Consider the following 16,764-nt stretch of genomic DNA (forward strand, 5'->3'; position numbering starts at 1 on the left):
CCACCACGAACGGAATGAGGAGCTTCAGCACGACCAGGGCCTGTACAGTGGAAGAAGTAGAACCAGTTAAGAAACGGCGAGTCGATGAGATCTGGAAACGTGTCATACTGGCCACGCTGCTTGTCCCGAAAAACGAGATTTGAGAAAGGAGCAAAAACATCAACGCTCGTTGGACCTCGCGTCGACCAGAACCTCCTGTAGTATCACTTCGTTTGCCTTCTAGCATAAGCCAAATTACAAGCGCGCTGCAGAGCGCAGCGTAGAACAAGACTTCGTGCGCTGTGCTGAGCAGTACAAAGGCTGGCTCAAATGCTAGCACCACCTTTACGAGTCGAACAGTGATCGAGCGCATAACATCTCCACCAGGCTGCGGGTTTTCCACGTTGCTCTCTTTTTCCGCCTTGAACGAGGGTAACTGCATTTTGTTGCTCAGCCATTTCGTTTGAACGAGTAAGCAGATTGGAGGTGTCATCACGAGCGCCCAATTTGCTGCGGCGAGGAAGAATGGCAGGGTGTCTTGACTACTGAGAATATTGGTCGTCCATTGCAGAGTTAGTTGTGCCATTAGCACCGGTGGAACCCCGATTTTAAGAACATCCCTTGATACGTGCTGTCTTGTTGAAATGCCACGGAGTACGACGAAAGCGAAGACCAACGTCAGCAAAGCTCCAATATGTACAAGTACGATGCTTTCATCGTAGTCACTTGGCAAACAGGGGAATATAGCGATAAGCAGGCAACTAGCAGACCACCAGAAAGTTGGCGACGTCAACTTTCTCCCACCGTCTCTTTGGTACAGTCCACGGGTTGGTTCTCGAACGTGCCCAACTGCAATTCTCGGCCTCAACGCAAGCAGAAGGAACAATAAGCTGAATATGGCTCGGTGTTGATAACCAAGGACAACTTGCTCCAGACACAAAAATATTGCTGCAATCTCAACACTCTGCTGCCACCCAAAATCTTGAGCAAGAGGGAGTGCAGCTTTGAGTTTATCGCGATAGTTCCAAACGAAATTCCATAAGATAAGAGGACACAGTCCATACAGATAGTATGTCGATGGCGAGTTGGCGAAAAAGCGCCACCACATCACTACTATCACAGCAGCAACAAACTTTACATCAATCATGTGGACCAACAGCCACGACACTCGGAATTTTTGGGGCTGTAAATAGGCAACAGTCATGGTTAGAGCCCAGCCGACGTAGCTTAGAATGACTGATCCTAGCAAAAACAACCAGTCATATCTCTGGTAGTATATGATCGCATTCCGGCAGATATCGATCATCTCCTGGATCAACTTTTCGATGACATGGTGTGCCTCGTTGTGAATTGCATGGCTTTCACCGTCACTTGCTGGAATGCTGTTGAGGGCTTCGTCAATATGGGCCATCAGATCTGGCACACGGCTGTGAAGTGGTGCGTAGGGAATGAACAGTAACCCTCGGTTAGCGTGCTTCACTTCTTCCTTGCGCAATGCATGCTGGTACAGCTGCTGTGCATTGGCGCGCATGGCATTCACACGATACTTGTTCTTAGTCAAGTACGTAAACGGTAGAACACCTACCGAGTTTCGAGGATATGGAAGCCCTGCTAGCGCACTAATGAGTGGTGCAACGTCTATCTGCATCACATCCTTGCGCTTGAAATGTATTAGCGTTCTCCATTCTTGTGCTGCAACTTGCTCCTCAGTCTCCTGGGACTCCAGACGTACCTGCACCTCAGCTTTAGACTGTGTAGGCACGTCAAAATCAAAACCCTCATCTCCTGTCCTATTCACCACAACAGGACGGTGGATACCTGCCCCCCACGCAATGATCGCCGTCCGCGTTTTAGATGGATCCTTATCCCCGTGATCACCACGGAGATCCATTCCATGGTCTGAATTCAGCACATACGCCGTTCGTCTGTCGTTTCCAAAGTACGCATCGATCATCTTCTCCGTCTTCTCAATCAACTCATCCACCACCGCAATATTCTCCAAATACTCTCTCGAATCAGCACCAAACTTGGGTCCCGCCAAGTCGGTGCCCAGATAATGACAATAAATCACCAACTTGTCTTGGTGCAGCTTCTTGTACAAATCTGGATCCTTCGCTTCCGCTCCGCGTGCAAATAAATCCTTCATCTTTTCGTACGCCCACACATCCAGCAGCGTCGTGTCTTCCCGTATTATATCGACCTCTTCTTTCGCCGTGTAGTGCTCTTCCGTCGCTTGCGGGGCGTGTCTAGCCAGCATGGGAGCGACATCCTTATTGCCATAGATAAAGGCACTACTGCTCTGATTGAAGACCGAGTCAAAGGGCACTGGATGCTGCTTCCAGTTCTTGGTGACTGCGTGCGGGTCCTCGTACATTCCAGCAGTCAACGCCACGTGGCACGGTCGACTCTCAGTCGGCGCGTGGTTGTGAGAGACGCCCCAACTGCCGCGATTGCGCATTACGTCGCCCAGGTACGGAGTGCGCCTATTGGAAGCGAACTTGGTGCTCGTCGAGGCGCTCTCCGCATTGAGATCGTAGCGGTCTGCGTGCCCTGCGACCGCTTTAAAGAGTTTGTCAACGCGACAACCGTCGAGCGTGAAGATGATGACCCGCTTGGCTGGAGGCGTCAGCGTGTACTCGTTACTGGGGATCGAGGACTCCACGGGCGATTGGAAGTGAATGTCAAATATGCTGAGGATGCACAGCGCGTGGAAGGCCACGCCCAGCAGCAACAGGCGAGCGATGTTGCCCATGCCAGCAACGACCTCCGAATCGACGAAAGTTAACTGCCAGCGGTTAGAGAGAGTATTTATGCTCTTATTTCGTGAGATGGATACACGACAATTTGGTTTTGGTGTATCAAACGGCGCAAGGATGTGATGCCATTGAGCAAGCGGATGAGAGTGCTGTCTATTGTGCACGCTCAGCGAACCACGCACCATCGAGGAACAGGTTCCGAGTGGAGTCGAGGCGGACCTTGAAACGCGAATCTAACTTGACTAAAGCTGTGGACACCAACGAGAGTGGGTGTTAGCAACGACAAGAAGTGGTTGGGTGAGGAGCATGGGCGACTCGACTCTTGTGGGTGCACGTACTGCGAATAGGGCCGTCGTCCTTGTCGTCTCCGGTAGCTGCAAGGCAGCAGATCTGAACCGTGTGTTGGGTCTCCGCGACGACGATCCCGTTGAGGCCAACCTTGCACGGGTTCTGCGATTGAATCACTGCAAAGAACAACGATCGCATTGTTAGTCCCAGTTGTATGACGAGGAACTCAGCTGTCTACCGAACGCACCTTCAAGTGGACACCCGGAAAGATCCAGATACTTGAGCTTAGCCTGGAGCTTCGTGTTTCGCGTACGCTGCGCCTCGACCGTTACGTCCTGAACGACGCCCACCTCGCTTTCAATAATCTGGCGAACAAACTTCGTCCAGATATCGTTGAGCAGTATCGCATCGCTGTACTTCATGTTCCCGCTAAGCAGATGCAGACCCAATTCCCTGCGCCGTCTCGCACTCAGCAGCTTGGCCGTCTGCTTCTTGCTTGCCGCCGTAATTGCTTTCTCCGAGGTCTCCGCTGCTGTCGTCTTGAAAGGGTTGTCCAAGGACAGCACCTTGTTCTTGAGACTGGCCACAGCAGTAGAACCTGCTCTTGTTCCCTGCACCACCGACTCCAGATAGTTCTTGAATGTCTCGTGCAATGCCCGCGACTTCGTCAAGGTTTTCGCTTGTGGGTGCTGCAATAACCACAAATGAAGCACGCGTCAGCACCTCATTAAAACTACCAAACCTAACAGCTCTGTCCTCACCAGCGAGCAGTCCTTCAGCCCAACCGCCAGCAACTCCGCGTCCATCTTCTCATACAGCGGGTCAACCTTATACTCGCTCTTATTCTCCTGTTCTTTCGCTGCTTCCCTGCCATTTCCTCGCGCGTGTCCAGCTTTGTCGTGGTTCTTGCCGCCCTTGCGCTTCCGTTTCGAGTGCTGGTAGGCCTGCTGTTTGTTGCCATTGGGCGCCGCCTGCGCAGCCGCTTGCGTCGTGTACTTAGACGCTGTAGGCTGCGCAGTAGACGCGAACGCGGCGTCCAGCGACGACAGCAGGTCGGCACGCGGCCGCTTCTTGCCTCCTGCCGAAGTCGCCATGAGCAGCTCCACTAATGGATGGCCCGAACCCGCAACTATTGGAATCAGATCTGATACTAATAACGCAGTCTTTTCCACACACGCCTTGTTGATTTCAGTATGGATTCATCCCGCTGATCTAGTGACTACCTCACTTTCACTTCAAAATGGAGAGCAGCATGTCGGCTCCGCCCTGGAGCGCTTGGTCGTGCGCCGACGTGGGCCAGTGGCTGGGCGCGCAGGGCTTCGGCGAGCACGCGGAGCTCTTCGCCGCCAACAAGATCTCGGGCGCCATCCTGCCGGAGCTCACACGCAACGCGCTGCGTGACGACCTGGGCATCGCGGCGTTCGGGGACCGCGTGCGGCTCTCCCAGGCGCTCGAGGCGCTGATTGCGACTTCAAGCGAGGCTATTACGTCATCTTCAGCACCGGCTCCATTAACTTCAACAACAACTGCCTCGTCACAGCCGAGTCCGAACTGGTTGCCGCGCGACGAGAACGCGCTGGACCTGGTGGTGCTGCACGCGGCGCCGCTCGTGATCAAGGACAGTCGCCACCGCATCTACCCCATGGAGAAGCTGGACCTGGAGGCAGAGCGGCGCGAGATCAGCAACTCGCTGCTTACAGATGTACAGCACAAGGCCATCCACGTACGCTTCGACATCGCCACGGCGGACATTCTGCGCAGCCTCATGACGGCCTGGAAGTGCACGGTGCTGCACTTTTCCGGCCACGGACTGGGTCAGCGTGCGGCGCTCTGCTTTGAAGATGGGGCGGGGTGCACGCACCTCATCACCCCGGACGCGTTGAGGCAGTTGATGTTCTCTGGCGATCGACAGCAGCAGGTGCCGGGGGCTGCGCCTGTGGAGATGGAAACCACGGGAAAGTCTGCTGCTGTGCCCAGACCGCTGGATAGCAATGTGCAGCTGGTGTTTGTCAACGCGTGTCATAGCCAGAAGGTCGCGTCGGTGTTCTTGAACGCTGGCATCCCGCATGTCGTGGCGGTGCACTCGGATTCACTGGTGGTCGACGCGTCGGCGACGATGTTTGCCAAGCATTTCTACCTGTCACTATTTCATGGACATACGGTGTCTACGGCGTTTGAGATCGCCAAGGGGGCGGTGCGTGCACTTCCTACGCAGAAGAGAGCTGCTTGTTGCTGCGCGTGAGTGCTTTTGTCGTTTACTTGTTTGCGGTGTTTTCATCATTATGGGAATCGCGTTAACAATTTTTTGCTGTCGTACAGTCATCTCCATGAGCTGACGTGCACGTGGATGCGGGATGGCTCACGGCACTCGCAGCACAGTGCAACTCAGTGTTGTTGCAAGGGGCATTCATTGGCATTTCCGCACGATGAGTCAAGCAAATTTCTGCTGCTTGGATCGGCTCCCCACGATGTGGTTCTCTTCGGTGATATCCCGAACGGTACGCTACGCGACTACACACCGCGTTACCCGTCCAACATTCCGTCGATGCATGGCCAGTTTATCGGACGCAATACTGAAACATATCTTATGGTCAAGTCGCTACGGGAAAATGCCGTTACCGCATGCCTGGGTGCTCCTGGTATTGGAAAGAGCTCTCTTGTAATCTCGGTTGCACATTTTGTTCACAGTCGCCGCATGTTCCCTGACGGCGTGTTTTACGTGGATCTGGAGGGGCAAAAACTTTCGACTGTGCGTTATGCTATTGCACAGAGTATTGGCATGCCTGCAGCTGACACCGATGAAGAGGTGTTTGCAGAATTAGGGTGGGTTGTGAACTGCCTGCATACTTGTCAGGAATTGTTGACGGGACGGATTCACTGACGGATTTTTTGCGTTTAGAACCAAGAATTGTCTTCTTGTTCTTGACAAAGTTGAGGAGCTGTTGGACGAGGACGAGAACAAGGGCGAGGAACTGCTACATCAGCTTATCTCGGTAGCCCCTAACTTGAAATTGTTACTTGCATCTCGCCGCAATATGCACATTCCCAGTGTCACGCCGTATTCGCTTTCAATTTCAGAGCTTCCACTTCACACAGCGGTACGTACTGGATGCATAATTTCATAGCGGCACGAACGCGCTCAAACTTTCGTTCTGCTTGCGCTGCTGTACATGTACAGACGGAGCTGCTCTGCCTTGTCGCCCCTGGTTGTTCTACAAAACTAGCTGAACGCCTGGCAAGGATTTGCGGCTGCCTTCCACTAGCGATTCGCGTTGTTGGTCGTGCACTTGCTAACGCACGGATGACAGTCACACCTGAGCGTATGATCGAGTACTTAGAGGTAAGTAAGCCTGAATGGGTTCGCTGTAGACTTACTTGTCATTTTATCTTACGTACACCCTTCTCGTTCTGTGTGCCAGCGTGATGAGCACAGGTTCGAAACAATCAGAGAACTCAACCAGGTTGGACACAAAGAATGTGTGGATCGCTGCATTCGCTCATCTTTCTGTCACCTGGACGAGCCACTGCGCTTAGCGTTCATGGCGTTTGGATTTTTTCGGGGTAGCTTCGAGATCGAAGCGGCAGATGCTGTGCTTTCCAGTGTTTTGACGGAGCAGAATGCTGCTGGCAAGTTGGCAGGGAGTAGCGGCTACTCTTTGATGTCTTCGTCATTAAGTGGTTCAGCGGGTATTAACACTAGTACTTCAAGTGCTTCAACCTCATCGATCTTCCCTGCTCATGCGTACGCCAAGAGCCACCGAAGTCGTAGTCGTGACGATGACGTTTCCTCCGTGCGTAGTCTTGGATCCCAGCTCTCAAACATGGATGGATTCGGCTTCGACAATGATGGTGCAATGACGAATGACAGCTACGATTTGCTGGATCTAGAGAGCTGCGAAGAGGTGAAAGCTCGTGAAGTGAGTGTACCCTCGGCAAGTGTAGCACTTGAGATTCTTCATCAATGGTCGCTAGTGGAGTTCGACACGAAAACGAATCGTTACCGTATGCACAATCTAGTGCAGCTTTTTGCTGAAGAAGAAGCTGGCCGCATGGGCGAGGAGTGTTTCCCCGACGCAGGGCCCCTCTCTTCAAGCCCAAGTTTTGCACCTTCATCATTTGTTGAGGCATCGATGGGCGCACCAACTAGGAGCTTTCCGCTGGGTAAAGAGCTTCTTCTCACTTGGAAGCGACGTTTTGTGCGCTATTACTGCATGATCGTGGCTAAGGCTTCACATGCCTACCGCTTTGAGGGCACGTTGGCGCTGTTCGATAAGGAACGTGCTAATATTGAATCGGCGATGCGGTTAGCTCATGAGCTCACGTCACAGAGCATTGAGCAGGTGCGTGAGAGCAATCGTCGTACACAACAAGAGCTTGTTAGTGATCAGCTTGGTGAAGTTCCTGTAAGCTCCACCAGTACTATGAGATCAAAAAGTGAGCCAGCATTGTACACAGATGATGCATTAACGCCCAACCCATCCATTGAGCGCCACAGCAGTAGCTTTGGTGCAAGTACAAGCAGCAGTACCGGGAGTAGCCGCCGGTCTGCAGGTGCTGCAGCGCTCACAAATTCCTCGATTGTGGACGGGCTTCTGTACAGTAATCTAGTTGTTCGGTGTCGCTTCATTTTTCGCGCGCGTGTGGAACCACGACGGCGTATTCAAGTGGTATCTTCCTGTTTGCAGCTCTCACGGGAGACACGTTCGCTACATTGTACATGTGGGAACCGTGAAAATGATCCTGCAGCATTGTTGTGGGATGTGGAAGAAGCTAAGTATGATCGAGAGCTGTCGCTGCTGGATAAATTGCCTTCATTCGAGGAACCACAGCCTCCCGTCGCTGCTGCTGCAGCACACGATCGCTGTACTTGTGTTGGAATACGTGAGCTCATTGCACTAGAAGCTCTTCTACTTACTGACTTGGGCTACGCCTGTTGCGATGTCACCGACTGGGTTGCAGGAGAGTACCATTATCTTGAATCGCTGCGGCTGCAACGAGAGGTACTGGGCTGGTCGGAACATCCGCAGGTGGCTGAAGTGCTTAATCAGTTTGGCAATTGTCTCAGCACGCGCTGGGGGTATCTTGCACATAATGTTTGGTTGCTGCAGCACGCTGAGCGCTTGCTGAAAGGGGCGCTTGAGATGCGTAGTCGGGTGCTAAGTAAAAATCATCCAGAGTACGCTACGAGCCTGAACAACTTAGCGAACTTTTACAAGAACTATCCAACCGCCGGTAAACGTCGATCACCGTCGGCGGCACTGCGTGAGGATGCTCGTGAATCGAGAGAAAAGCTCATGAGGGGAGGAAAAAGCGGTGGGCGGCGAAATGACACTGCTCACCGAGGTGCTCGTTCTGGCTCTAGTCCGAGCCCAAGTAGATCTAGTACAAGCAGCGAAAGTGTGACAAGCCCTAGCCAGGAGAGTGTCACCACGGGTGTGAACAAGAGTACTACAACTGGGGAGGAAGAGGCACGGCCCGACATCGCTGGCATGTATCGTCAATCCCTCAAGATACGAGAGATAACGCTTGGTGAGAATCATCCTCAAGTTGCTCAGTCGCTGAACAACCTGGCGCTCTATCTTTCGAACCAACTTGAAACCCAGCACTTGAGGTATGTCAAATCAATTGCCCCGAAAACCCCAGTCATGTCAATCTAACGCTTGTTTGCTGTTGTCAGCGAGGTGGAGCTAGCAGCACAGCGAGCAGAAATTGGTCGTCTGTACAACCGAGCACTCCGAATTCGCCGGAGCAGACTCGGAAATGCGAGCTTTGAGACCGCTGCTACACTGAACAACATGGGCAATTTCAAGCGGCTAGCGGTATGTCTCGTTTACCAACTCGATTATTCTGCATGTGGCCGCTTTCTTACAACTTTTCTCTCGGAAACAGAAAGATTGGCGTGGAGCAGAAGAAAACATTAAGGAAGCCCTGCAGATCACGGATCGATACTTCAATGACATCAGCCCCCGTGCAGCACGAATCTCTATTAATCTCGCGCGTGTGTATCGGGATCAGGTATGGCAGTGGATTAAGCCGACAGTTTTGTTTGATTATTGACATGCGATTGTTGATAGAAACGCTATGGTGAAGCTATTGCTGCCTACAAAAAAGCACAAGACATTCGTCAGCAACTTTTCCCAGATACACGTGACGTTGGTTTTTGTATTGGTACGAATTCGTGAGCCAGCATGCACTTGTCGTCATATTAATTGACGCTTTTACTTCGTGGAAACTAGAACAAATCGGAAAATGCCTACGGCTTCAAGGAAAGGAAGAGGAAGGCAAAGTGCTAGAAGAAAGAGGACGGCAAATGAAGAAGCTTGGACTCTCAGCCCTGGAACAAGATGAAATGGGTCAAGATGATAGCGAAAGCAGCGGAAGCAGCAGCTTTAAGCACGCTGTGCTGAGTGGTGATGGCGAGGAGTCTGTTTCCTCTGGCCACCTCTTTGCACGCGTGAATGTGTATGACATTGTCGACGCGGAGGCGCTCGTGTCACGGCGGTTTAACTTCCCGGGAAAGTTGCTCGGCGAGCGCGGCATCCACCTGAAAAAGATCGAAGCTATTGCATGTGCCCAGTTGCGTTACTTTGGACCGTGGCCACAGTCGCTAGCCAAGTGGAGCAAAGGTCGGGGTGACGGCAAAAAGGAGATTTCTTCGCATACGATGCCAGAAGCTTACATTCAGATTACCAGCACATCGGAATCGGTAAGGATTCTCGTTTTTGAGAGGTCTCGAGAATTTCTAATCAGACATGTTGAAATTCTTGTGTAGGCTTTGGGCCGTGCAAAAGAGCAATCAGTACAGCTTCTGCGTGAGATGAAGCTGTCGTGGGAACGCTTCTTGGCCCGCTCGGCCGTGAATCATGGAGGATCTGGGCACCATCAGCCACCTCGCCACCACCACTATGGACGGGGCAGTGGATCAGGAGGTGGTGCTCGTGGTGGCGGAAGGGGTCGGCATTTGCATCTGCATCGTACTCCTCCACCAGTTCAGCTACCGCGAGCAAATAGCGTTGGTGGCAGCGCCGCATCTATCGGAGTGTGGGGTGGAGCGTCCTGACCCACGACTGTGGTCACGTGAAGTTTATGCTATACTGTAAGTTGTCGGGAACTCATTTCAATGCATCTTCAACGCGCAAAGTGGATGGCATTTCTATTGGCTTTGTTTCAAAATCTCTATGTGGGGTGGCAAGACTAGACTGCATTCGTCGTAGCTATACGCCGCCCGCCCTCACTATTTTCTTGCCCAAGCCAATCTTCCCTATCTTGTGATGCTTACTTTGCAACACCGTCGGCACCGCTAGTGTGCCCGTGCAAGGCTCGCTCGCCAGCTTCTGAAGCTCCTTCAGTGACTTGGGCTGCGCGTTGAAAATCTCATTCACGCGCTGTCGGAACGCGATGGTGACTTGACCGAATTCCATGTACCCCTGTAGCAAACAGAAACAGCACCGTCAGCTTGTACATCACCTTTCACGCACCGAGGTACAAACTTACCGCTCCCATTTCAACGAAAAGCGAGTCTAGAACCGGGAAGAGAAGGCTGAAGATGGTCTCAAACACGTGGTTCTCCGGTTCGTCGACAATTTCCTCCCAGGATTCGTAAGCACTTAGCGGCCGCGACGTCGAAAACACCCTTGCTGGTTTTGAAGACCTCGACTTACTGACACTCTGTGCAACCAAAAGGCTGTATGTCTTCATCGCGTTTAACGAACAACCGTCCGAGTGCGTTCCAGCGTCGCCCAAACCAAGCGTTTCGGTCAAAAGCGATGCCACATTGATGCACGCAATCGCCAGAGGGTAATTCTTCATGTTACCTTCACTCACACCATGCCGTGTGCGCTTCAGGATACGTTGAAATTCGCTCGACGGATAGCTGGCAAAGAAGATTAGGCAGTAGAGTCCAAGAAGACCGCTTGAACGAAGATCAGACGCAGGGCCACCTCTTTGAAAACCAATCTCCAACCACTTGGGATCGGCATTTGACGTGAAAGGTTCTCCCGGGAAAACGAGCTCCCAGAGCTTGCTGATCAACAAAGTCACCGTCTTCTGATCTTTCGGTGGTCCATTCGATTCGGGCGTCACTTTAGCCTTGAGCAATTTCCGCAGCCGAGACACACACACCTGGAAAACGGTGCGGATCTTCGCTCGCTCCTTTAGCTCGATTTCAATAATTTCTGCTGGTAGGCACGTAGCCGCTAAGATGGCATCATACCAGGCACGACAGTCTGCTGTGGACGAGCACGCTAACGATAGCCGTCCAATATAAAGTATTCGCTTTTCTTCTCGAACCGAAACGCGAAGGCCCTTAAGGGCAATGACATACCACGGCCGTGTACTGGTATCTCCATCTTCCGGATAAAACACGATACAGTTTTCGTGAAGGCAGACAAATAAACGACCGCGCAGCGTAGCGTGGGGCCCAGCATTTTTTGTTTCGAGGTGACCAGTCTTGAGCGTCAACCGAGACGACCGCTTTTCAAGGTCCTCGCCCGACACCACATTGCCAACAATACGCTGCAGAATACCAAACAAATCATCTCGAGCCTCCACCGAATCCAAGAAAATTGGCCAGGATCGATGCCGTCCGTGGAAATCGATACTGACACCATGCTCCTCGCCGCTAGAGCGCACACTACTTACTGAAATGCCGCGAATATCAGTGAAATGAAATGTCGTGAGGGTCTCTCCTCGTCGCGAGTTTGTAAGGGTTTGTTCTGCAAAATTAAGCTCGAGGACTCGTGTTTGAAGACGATTCCGCGAGCTACACTTGCGCACACCGTATCGAACCAAAAATCCTTGGATTCCAGCTTCGTGCCATAGCTGTTTGAAGTCTGTGGCGCCGTCAAACGTAGAACTGTTTCCGGCACTGATGGCAGCTTGAATAGCGCACACCCACTGCGTCATCTCGTAGCTGGAAGCTGCCACCATGCAGTATTCACGCCTCGAGGAATCCGCAGATGTCATTACCTTGAATTCGTGCTCCTTTGCGTTCCTGCCGGTGACAGTCACGCAGCGCGACGTTGAGCTAAGATCAATCATTTTAGCTGGAGAGGTCTCATTGTTGTCTTTGGCGTACGTTAGCATCGGTCCCTGCGGCATCCGACGCAGCGTGAACCAGCGCTTCCGGTAACTAGGGACCACTTCTCCGCGTTTCATGATCCATCCTTGCCGAATAATATCTGCTGGTGTGGACATCCGCTGCATGGAGGCTCGTCGGTACGAAGCCAGCGATTTTCCTCCACTTTCTTGCTCCTGCAGACTCTGCCCTAGTCGTTCGAGATACAGCTCTCGCCCGAACTGCGGACTGAAATGAGCAAGGTCGCTCATTGTAAATGGTCGATCCAGTTGCTCCTCTGCGGCCATGCGCGACTCGATGTTCAGCGACTTGGTAATGTACCCAGCCAGGGACGCCTCGATTCGCTGTTCATAGGTATCCTGATCTCCGTCGCTCAATCGTCTCGTGGAACGTTTCCTCTGCGGTGAAGGTAGGGACAGAGGGTCCATGCCGTGGTCATCCTCCGATGCGAACGAAAAGGACCTATCTGTGTCTTCACTGAGCTGACTGGAGGACTGTCGGGCGTAATAACTGCTGCCGCTGCTTGGCTGCGTGGCGCTCAAGTTGGCTGGGAGGCGCTCCTCAATCGGGCCGATTGTCTCGTCATCATCCAGTTCGTCCTCGTTGATACCGTAGCCCATGAGGCCCGTGGGCCGTCCGAAGCCTCCCATTGCGACGTCCTCATCCTGCGCAAACTTGGCGGATTCTCGACGCCCGAATACCAGGTCACTGCCGATCATGGAGCCCAGCAGGTTGTCCTGCGTGTACAAGCTTGCGCGCACGAGGTCCGCGTCGCCCTCCACGTCGGCGCCCGCATCCTTCTTTATCAGGCTCTGAGCAACATATAACGGACGCAGAAGATGTCAGTCATGTATCAATTTCCTGCCTCTCGGGTCGTCGCGTACGTCCAAGGACCAGATGAAGTCGTCGGACACTTGGTCGCTCATGTTGGCGGCGGCCCCCGGCGGCGGTTTGCGTTGTTCCGATGCTGCAACGGAGGGGGGATTTGGTTCAGCGCGGCACTGCGTTTCTTGAGGGCCTGTTCAACGAGCTTGGGCGTTACCGGAATAGTCACTGACTATTCAGTGCCGTCATGTCGGCAATTGAGTGCAAAAACGTATGAACACAAATCGTACATCATTTAGAGGCACGGTCCAACTGTTGCCACCATATAGCGTACACCACAACAACAGTCAAGTCACCGAATTTGTGAACACACCACGTTACACCAAGGATCGTCGACATACATCAACACGAGAAGGAGATGCAGCGCGAGGACACGGAGATGGCGAGCGCAGAGGAGAAGGACGAGGAGATGCTGGTGCAGCGCGAGGACAGCGGCGCTGGCGGAGGCGAGCGGCAAATCCAGATCCACCCGCTGGTGATCGTGAACATCGCCGACCACCAGACCCGGCAGAAGTGCAACTCGCAGCTGAGCCAGACGGAGGCGCCGCAGGTCATCGGCGCGCTCTTCGGTATCCAGAAGGGGCTGGACGTGGACGTATACGACTCGTTCGAGATGAAGTTTGATGTGGGCGCCAGTGGAGAGATTCAGATCGACAAGGAGTTCCTCACTTCGCGCATTCAGCAATGTACGACGTGGAGACGCTAAGAGGAAGGAGACTGCGCAACTGACGCGGGGTTTTGCGGTGCTGCAGTTTCTCAGGTTTTCCCGGGCTTTGAGCTGCTAGGGTGGTACACGGTGGGCGCTAAGGCTCTGCCCAGTGATCTGGCGGTGCATCGCGTGGTGAGAAGGGCGTGTGGGTTGGTAGAGATGGTGAAGGTTGGCCTGACAGGTATTTGGTTATCGTACAGGTGATGGAATTCAATGAGAGCCCGCTGTTCATGATCTTAGACCCCGAGGCCAAGGGGCCGAGCACCAAGAAGAAGCTGCCGATCTCGCTATTCGAGTCGGAGCTGCACATGCTGAACGGCGTGCCCAAGATGATCTTTGTCAAGGCGCCTTTCAAAATCGATACCTCCGAAGCCGAAGGTATCGCCATCGACCACATTTCCAAGATCGCACCGATTGGCGATGCGAGCAAGTCGTCGTGTAAGTGCATCGTCTTCAGGATATTTGTTTGGATGTGGCATTCATTCTAACCTAACGTTCGCTGCCGCTGCTTCAGTGCACCCGTACCTGGGCAACGTCCGAGACGCTGTAAAGATGCTGGACCGTCAGGTTGACGTGCTGCTGCGCTTCTTGCAGGCCATGAAAGATGGCGAGGCCCCGCTAGACCACAACTTGCTGCGCCACATCTCGAGCATTTGCAATCAGCTGCCCGCCATGAAGTCGGAGCATTTCGACGCGGCGTTCACGCAAGAGTACAACGACGCTCTGTTGGTTTCGTACCTGGCCACACTAACGAAAGGCGCCACGAACGCCAACACAGTTGTGGATCGTTTCGCCGCCACGCAGGAGCGCCACCACCAACGAGGCACGCTGCTATGACGATCTCCGTAGCAACAGCCGATATGCAAGCAATGATGAAACTTTGAAGTGGTTTTATGAATCCAGGTTGCTTCTTGCTACGACAAAACAATATTTTTAACCGAGGGCTCTCAGCAGGGAAAGCAAGCAACCCGCACATATTCAATATAGACGCATCAAAGCAAAACTACTGCCGCGAAGACTAGGTAAGCAGGGTCTAACCGGTAATGTCTCCGAGGATGGCGCAGGTTCGTCGGGTGGCGACGACGACAGTGCCAGGTGCTGGAAATTAGTTTGTCCCTCACAACGCACGCTTTCGACTTTCTCACCGTTTATTATATTTTTTTAAAGTAAAAACATAATACTTCATAGTTTTAAACGTTATATAAGAATATCCGCCTCTGATTAGTTGCTACTTAATGCGCCACCGACTACACATTTTCAGGCCCGACCAGGATTATTCCTGTGGCTGGAGCGAATCTTCGCTTCGATGGCCCCCGCTCTCATACGTGGAAAAGCAACGCACCCTCAGCCAAGCACTCCAACATGCCTATCGACATCAACCGCCTGCGTCCCGAGCGTGGCGGCGACCCGGACGCCGTGCGCGCCGACCAGCAGAAGCGCTTCCTAGATGTGGACATCGTGAACAAGGTGATCGAGCTGGACGAGCAGTGGCGCAAGAAGCAGGGCGAGGTGGAGACCATCAGCATGCAGATGAACGCGCTGCAGCAGGAGATCAAGAAGCTCAGCAAGGCCAAGCAGGACTTCAAGCCCCTCAGCGACGAGCGCAAGGATCTGGCTGCCCAGCTGCCCGAGAAGAGGAAGGAGGCTGACGAGCTCAAGTTGCTCCTGGACCGCGAGCTGCCCAAGATCGGCAACGTGGTGGACCCCACTGTGCCCGTCTCGAGCAACGAGGATGAGAACGTGGTGGTCAAGAAGTGGGGATCCCCCATCCAGAAGGACGGCCTGCACTTCCACCACGAGGTGCTGCATCGCATCGATGGCTACGAGCCCGAACGCGGCGTGCAGGTGGCTGGACACCGCGCCTATTTCCTCACGGGCTACGGCTTCCTGCTGGAGCAGGCGCTCATGGCCTACGCCACGGCCTTCCTTATGAAGGCCCAGTACAAGATGCTCAAGCCACCTTTCTTCATGAACAAGGAGTGCATGGCCGCTGTCGCGCAGCTCGACGACTTTGACGAGCAGCTGTACAAGGTCATCGGGGAGGACGAGAAGTACCTGATTGCCACGTCCGAGCAGCCCATCTGCGGCTATCACAAGGGCGAGTGGATCACCGAGAGCTCGCTGCCTCTGCGCTACGGTGGCTTCTCCACCTGCTTCCGTAAAGAGGCTGGATCGCACGGCAAGGATACGTGGGGTATCTTCCGTGTGCATCAGTTCGACAAGATGGAGCAGTTCTGCATCACGGACCCGGAGAGCTCTGCTGCCATGCACGACGAGATGCTGCGTCATGCCGAGGAGTTCTACCAGTCGCTGAACCTGCCGTACCGCGTGGTGAACATCGTGTCGGGCGAGCTTAACAACGCTGCTGTCAAGAAGTACGACCTGGAGGCGTGGTTCCCTGCCTACAAGGAGTACCGTGAGCTGGTGTCGGCCTCGAACTGCACGGACTTCCAGGCGCGTGCCATGGAGATTCGTTGCGGCGTCAAGAAGGAGAACCAGCGCGAGAAGAAGTATGTGCACATGCTGAACTCGACGTTGTGCGCTTCCACGCGTACAGTGTGCTGCATTCTAGAGAACTGCCAGGACGAGAACGGTGTCAAGGTCCCGGAGGTGCTGGTCCCCTTCATGGGCGGCGTCACCTACCTGCCCTTCACCCGCGATGTCAAGGTGAATGTGCAGGCCGTCAAGATGCAGAAGGCTGCCAAGAAGAAAAGCGGCAAGCAGTAAGCGTACGCTGTAGATAACGGGGCCAGGCGAGATCTCGACGTCTTTACAACACGTTTTGATTGCGCTTGACGTTCGTCTCGTCTCTCTGTGGTTTCTGTGGGTAGCAAGTTAGCTTTTCTGCATTTTGCATTTATCCACGTGCATTTTCGTTCAACGTGTTAACCACTGAACAATGATTTCTTAGCTTGTCATTTACGAAACTGAAAACTACTGCATGGAGTACCGGTGCTTGCGAAGTTGTTGCAAAGAGCGAAAGAAAACAGCAAAAGCTTTTGAGACTTCACTGCAACTCACGCAATGAATCTTGAGAGCTGACACTCGGCGCATACGACTTGGAGCGCTGA

The 16,764-nt window shown here is 53.3% G+C and overlaps 6 protein-coding genes across 6 annotated transcripts; 3 read left to right on the top strand and 3 right to left on the bottom strand.

Moving 5' to 3' along the window:
* Positions 1-1,122: 1,122 nt before the first annotated feature.
* On the bottom strand, positions 1,123-2,731 carry KRP23_5990 (GPI ethanolamine phosphate transferase 1; the record flags this gene model as incomplete). The annotated part of the gene is made up of 2 exons (XM_067891123.1): positions 1,123-1,162; positions 1,236-2,731. 2 exons carry the CDS (start codon positions 2,729-2,731, stop codon positions 1,123-1,125), a joined length of 1,536 nt encoding a protein of 511 aa, XP_067745509.1.
* Positions 2,732-2,888: 157 nt separating this feature from the next.
* Positions 2,889-4,117, bottom strand: KRP23_5991 (Ribonuclease P protein subunit p29; the record flags this gene model as incomplete). The annotated part of the gene is made up of 4 exons (XM_067891124.1): positions 2,889-2,983; positions 3,074-3,199; positions 3,271-3,712; positions 3,785-4,117. 4 exons carry the CDS (start codon positions 4,115-4,117, stop codon positions 2,889-2,891), a joined length of 996 nt encoding a protein of 331 aa, XP_067745510.1.
* A 158-nt stretch (positions 4,118-4,275) lies between these two features.
* KRP23_5992 (Nephrocystin-3) lies at positions 4,276-10,083 on the top strand (the record flags this gene model as incomplete). The annotated part of the gene is made up of 11 exons (XM_067891125.1): positions 4,276-5,261; positions 5,343-5,846; positions 5,923-6,121; positions 6,202-6,363; positions 6,443-7,363; positions 8,132-8,634; positions 8,701-8,842; positions 8,913-9,038; positions 9,098-9,191; positions 9,260-9,729; positions 9,796-10,083. The coding sequence occupies 11 exons, from the start codon at positions 4,276-4,278 to the stop codon at positions 10,081-10,083; spliced, it is 4,395 nt and encodes a 1,464-aa protein (XP_067745511.1).
* A 154-nt stretch (positions 10,084-10,237) lies between these two features.
* Positions 10,238-13,025, bottom strand: KRP23_5993 (ELMO domain-containing protein C; the record flags this gene model as incomplete). The annotated part of the gene is made up of 3 exons (XM_067891126.1): positions 10,238-10,450; positions 10,518-12,911; positions 12,984-13,025. 3 exons carry the CDS (start codon positions 13,023-13,025, stop codon positions 10,238-10,240), a joined length of 2,649 nt encoding a protein of 882 aa, XP_067745512.1.
* A 317-nt stretch (positions 13,026-13,342) lies between these two features.
* Positions 13,343-14,530, top strand: KRP23_5994 (COP9 signalosome complex subunit 6; the record flags this gene model as incomplete). Its single annotated transcript, XM_067891127.1, has 4 exons — positions 13,343-13,670; positions 13,737-13,825; positions 13,894-14,131; positions 14,208-14,530. The coding sequence occupies 4 exons, from the start codon at positions 13,343-13,345 to the stop codon at positions 14,528-14,530; spliced, it is 978 nt and encodes a 325-aa protein (XP_067745513.1).
* A 525-nt stretch (positions 14,531-15,055) lies between these two features.
* On the top strand, positions 15,056-16,420 carry KRP23_5995 (Serine--tRNA ligase, cytoplasmic; the record flags this gene model as incomplete). Its single annotated transcript, XM_067891128.1, has 1 exon — positions 15,056-16,420. The coding sequence occupies one exon, from the start codon at positions 15,056-15,058 to the stop codon at positions 16,418-16,420; it is 1,365 nt and encodes a 454-aa protein (XP_067745514.1).
* Positions 16,421-16,764: the final 344 nt, after the last annotated feature.

This window comes from Phytophthora ramorum (genome assembly GCF_020800215.1).
Source record: "Phytophthora ramorum isolate Pr-102 chromosome Unknown Phyram_PR-102_s0005, whole genome shotgun sequence".
NCBI classification, from domain to species: Eukaryota; Oomycota; class Peronosporomycetes; order Peronosporales; family Peronosporaceae; genus Phytophthora; species Phytophthora ramorum.